We start from the raw sequence: 4,507 nt of genomic DNA, 5'->3' as shown, positions 1-4,507 counted from the left end.
ATGATAACAGAATAATATCACACCCTCAAAGAGGGACAAAAGGACCCCCCGTGAAAACGGGTGTGTGCCACAATCAGCCAGGGTTTCGGGTGAGCTCATTGTGAAACCTGGCCCCACCTTATATCATGTGATTTCCTGACTGTATAAAATGATATATTATCCAGTGTCACTAAGTCGCCCTTACCTTTAAACATAACCTCATTTCTTACTCTTCTGCCAAGTATCCTTGGCCGAGTTGCTCTGTGTGTGTATATGTATGAATATATATGAATGTTAGATAGAAAGCACTTACCTGGAGGAAGCTTATAAAAAGTGCTTTTATGAATGTGCGAATGAAGCAAGTTATCTCACACTTTTTTCTCTCCCTGGAAACACAGCAGCTGTACCTTTTGCTAGCATATGGAAATGACACAGATATACAGTCTGAAATAAGCAGAAGCAACAAACAGTTTACTTTCAACTAACCAAAAGATGCATGAACAGTTCCTGAACAGCACTAGAGAATTTCTACATTTGAGAGGAATTCATGACAAGAAGTTACTGAAGCTTAAGGAGAGTAAAGTTGTTATAAAGATGAAACACTTCATAATGAATGATTGTTGGAAAGCAATGACCACTAATGAACACTTCAGAATTGTGCTGTTAAACTTTTATAAGATTTTTGGAGCATGTTTACAAATGTATTTATATTACCAGAAATGATGAGAATTAATAATACAGCACATACAAATGTACAATTACAGTAGCATCGTTTCTTCACTGCAGAGTTAGATTTTTTTTTTTTTTTTTATCAAGAGTTGCCGCACTATATAATTAATATGATACAGCAGCATTTCCATTTACACAGCGAGTCCATCTGGTGGCAGCATAGATCATATCTGACTCGATCTCTCTTCTTTTTGCTTTTGGTCAAAATATGCTGCAGTGACATTTTGACCAAAAGCGAAAAGAAGAGCGATGTTCAATTTTTTATGATTGGTAATACAATAAGTCAAATAAGTCAACTGAACCCATCACTAATTTATTGATCTTGAGGCTAATTTTTGGTAAACAAAAACAGAAGCTGCCAGAAGTCTTGCTAAGTCACCACCAACAAGGACAAGCTGAGACAACTCAGCTGATTTTTATCTGCATAGATAGCAAGGTTTCAACCAGAGGAAATGTTTCATATAAGTGTGTAGTCAGCAGTAAAAACAGGTCTTTTGCAGGAAGAGGAAGTATAATCTTGCATTGTTTTGTCTGTTGATCAAGACATATAATAGCATAAGATAATACATACAGTATCCAGTCACAGTTATATCCATGTTCCACATGAATATAGTCTTTATTTTTCAAGAACATTTATAGTCAGCAAGTATCGACTGTTTCTGTTCAGGTTGTGTGCAGATTTTTGCAAATTTCCATTTGATTAAAAATCACGTCACGTCTTTGTTTGGCTACATACACTTTGATGGATGAAGTAATAACTCAGAATTAACAGGAAAACATACAAATATTCAGTTAACATACAAATATTGGTTCACCACAGCAAAGTTGTTGTTTTTTTTTTTTTTAACAAAAGTTTTCCATTTCCACACTAAGTCATGATGACATCATCAGTCAGTTCAAGTCGCCTGCTGATTCTATCTGGTGGAAGCATAGATCACATTCGGCTCGATCTCTCTTCTTTTTGGCTTTGGTCGAACTGTCACTGCAGCATAGTTCACCTCATCAGATCCATGATTCTGTGAAAAGCACATTTATTATGAGTATTATATACATATTAATTATAATTATAGACAAATATAAGCAATAACAGTGAAGTGTTTATGTTCCATTTCTAAAGGAAAGAAGACAATTAGTCAACAGCTACTTGGAAAATACAAACCAAAAATCTTATTTCTTCCTGTATACGATATGTAATTGGCACTGTAATGGTGTACAATAACATTTTGTTCAAATACTGACAATCAGAGCATAAAAGTACATTTTTAGATTGACTCACAGTGCTGTGGTCCGGATACTTTTCTTCTTTATTTGCTAATCCATGAATAAAACAACATAGTATTACTCTATTTCAAAAAGCAATTATAAATTTAAGAAGATCAATAAAAAGTAAAGATTATGAGAGAGATTGTGTAGCTGTTAAAAAGTACCCGTCTGAAGTTTCATGTTTTGAACAGCCAGAACAGTGATGACCATTAAGAGGAAAGCAGACAGAACACCCAGGGTGACACTCGTCAGCTTTGCTACTTCATGAGCCTCTAATACAAAAAAAAGGTAAAAAGTGACACGGCTGAAATTTATTTCACATTCATGTGTTTTTAATCATCTGCGCAATAAAAGAAATGTTGACTTACGTTGAGAGATGCAGTCCATGTCATCCTGATGCTCATAGGTGCCTATTGAAAAAGCCTTGATTTTATTAGTCCTCATTTCTATAATAATCTTAATATAGAACCACCATATACACAGGGTGTTCACAATAATTACACTGTACATGCAATATAAACAGAAAGAGTAATAACCGAAGAATGAGGAGGCAAAGACTTTACAATAATCTTACCTCCAACCTTTAATTGCATGACGCTTAAATTTAGACGTCCTTCTGAGAAATATCCACAGAAATACAGCGCAGAGTCAGACACATCCACTTGTTTGATTTTGAGGAAGAGAACAGAGGTGTTTTTTGTCATTTCAAATTTTCCAGTTTGAAATTCAGTATTGTACTTAACAATGCTAGCCACTGGCTTAACAGCAATAGAGTTGACTGTGGTTCCGTTGACCAGTCTGAACCAGAAAGTCGTAACGTCATATGTGAAATTCTTGGTGCACTGCAGAGTGACAGTTTTACCTGCCTGCACCTCTGAGGTCTGAAACTCAGAACCTGAGGCAGCAATCCAGCATGAAACTGTGGAAACAATGAGATGTTTAATTACTTCAAAAGAACATGAGGCTAAACCTGTAAAGTTACTAATAAGCAAATGTGTTTAAATTATTACAGGTTAAAATGCAGTGCTAGATTAGCTAATGATGTCAAAGAGTAATAGAGCAAACTTACAGAAACAAGAAAGAGCTAAAGCTGTTATCACATTCATCATCCTGCACATGACTGCTGCCCTGCAATGTCCGCAGATGGTGTGTTCACCAGGAAGGGTGCTCTCAGTGTGATAAATGTGATAGAGGTGGGAGTTTTGTGTTGCTTTCAAAGCTAAATGCATTTAGGTCATAGAGTCATGACACACGTGTTTAGTCATAAAGTGTTATTTCAAGGTTTTATTATGTCTTTATTTTAAAAAAGAAGAAGAAGAGTGATGTTTCAGTTTTCTCAGTTTTAAAAACATGCATTATTAAAAACCTGGCTATTGTTACAATGCTGATAGTGTCAGGGTTTGCTGTTTGGCTGGCAAAGACTGGACCCAAATGAAGGACTGAGAACACAAAGGGTTTAATAAAAGGAAGGAGTTTTATTGTTGTAAAGTTAGAAACCATAGCTAAACACAAAAGCAATAAGCAGAGGAAAGCAGGGAACATAGCTGGAAGCAATCAAACTAACAGAATATTAGGAAGAAAAACTGAACACAGAATGAGAGCCTGTCAAAAATAAAACAGGAAACACATGGAGACGCAAACCAAAACACACAGGCGACACGAAGACAACCAGATCACAAAAGGGAACAGATTAAATGAAGAAGACACTAAGAACTAGAAAAACATGATTAAAGTAGGAAGAACAAGAAAATATCAAATGAGAACTAAAGAATGTAGAAACACTGGGTCACGGACTGGGAACCATTAAAGTCACAGTCAAAGAGTCCTTGAGTTAAGATAAGTCAACACTTTTATGACAACAAAAGCTGTTATATGACAAAGTTGGGTTTCAACTTCCATTTGACTTAAAACTTCATAGGCCATAGTACTTTTATTATTTTAATTTTTTAAAAGAATGCATTAAATAATAATCAAATAATGCCACCTACAAAGGACAGAAGGTCACTGAAAAAACTGTTCTCCATCATAGACAACCCATCACACCCAGTCCACTGTGGTCTAAAACGTACAACCTAATACAGAAATCCAGCCTGAAACAGTGGAAAGATGTTTCAAATGAACATGATGCAAAATCTGTTGTAAATTTACTTTACAGCTACCACCTCCATGCTTAACAGCTAGTACAGAGTTTAAAAGACTCACCAGTCCTCTAAACATACCTCAGTTTTTGTCTTATCTGCCCATAAGACCTTTCTCCAGAAAGCATTTATTATTTATTCTTCTGATAATTCATTAGCCACTAAAAATACACATATATATAAAAAACTTATTAAAAAAATGAACATGCTTTCCTCTCCAACATCCCACCCCCACCAACCATCTCCCTTTAAAGAGAGCCAAGTCCACCACAGTGTCACAGTCTGGCAGAGACAGACTATGTATTGTGAAGAGTGGACCCAAAATGTAGACATGAAGGAACTTGGACCAAAACTTGAGTATCAACAAAAAGCAAGCCGTTTAATATGGCTGATAAAAA

At 35.7% G+C, this 4,507-nt stretch overlaps 1 protein-coding gene across 1 annotated transcript; it reads right to left on the bottom strand.

Moving 5' to 3' along the window:
• Window positions 1-1,384: 1,384 nt before the first annotated feature.
• Window positions 1,385-3,089, bottom strand: LOC147336151 (uncharacterized). The gene is made up of 6 exons (XM_086287646.1): window positions 3,041-3,089; window positions 2,546-2,890; window positions 2,340-2,381; window positions 2,136-2,243; window positions 1,985-2,019; window positions 1,385-1,724 (listed from the first exon to the last, which is right to left on the bottom strand). Exons 1-6 carry the CDS (start codon window positions 3,087-3,089, stop codon window positions 1,623-1,625), a joined length of 681 nt encoding a protein of 226 aa, XP_086143772.1. The 3' UTR covers window positions 1,385-1,622.
• Between the last annotated feature and the right edge of the window lie 1,418 nt (window positions 3,090-4,507).

The sequence above is a fragment of the Aulonocara sp. 'chitande type north' Nkhata Bay genome, linkage group LG3 (genome assembly GCF_057382095.1).
Source record: "Aulonocara sp. 'chitande type north' Nkhata Bay isolate Kocher_YH1m ecotype deep benthic linkage group LG3, A_spYH_male_GT1.1, whole genome shotgun sequence".
NCBI classification, from domain to species: Eukaryota; Metazoa; Chordata; class Actinopteri; order Cichliformes; family Cichlidae; genus Aulonocara; species Aulonocara sp. 'chitande type north' Nkhata Bay.
The sequence above is the reverse complement of the archived record's forward strand: the minus strand, read 5'-3'. Positions and strand labels throughout refer to the sequence as shown.

Coding starts and splice junctions, on each gene's coding strand:
- LOC147336151 (XM_086287646.1), bottom strand. CDS start 3,089: ATGTGCAGGATGATGAATGTGATAACAGCTTTAGCTCTTTCTTGTTTC. Junction 2,244..2,339: donor CATGGACTGCATCTCTCAAC/GTAAGTCAACAT, acceptor TTTTTGTATTAG/AGGCTCATGAAGTAGCAAAG. Junction 2,020..2,135: donor AAACATGAAACTTCAGACGG/GTACTTTTTAAC, acceptor TTCATGGATTAG/CAAATAAAGAAGAAAAGTAT.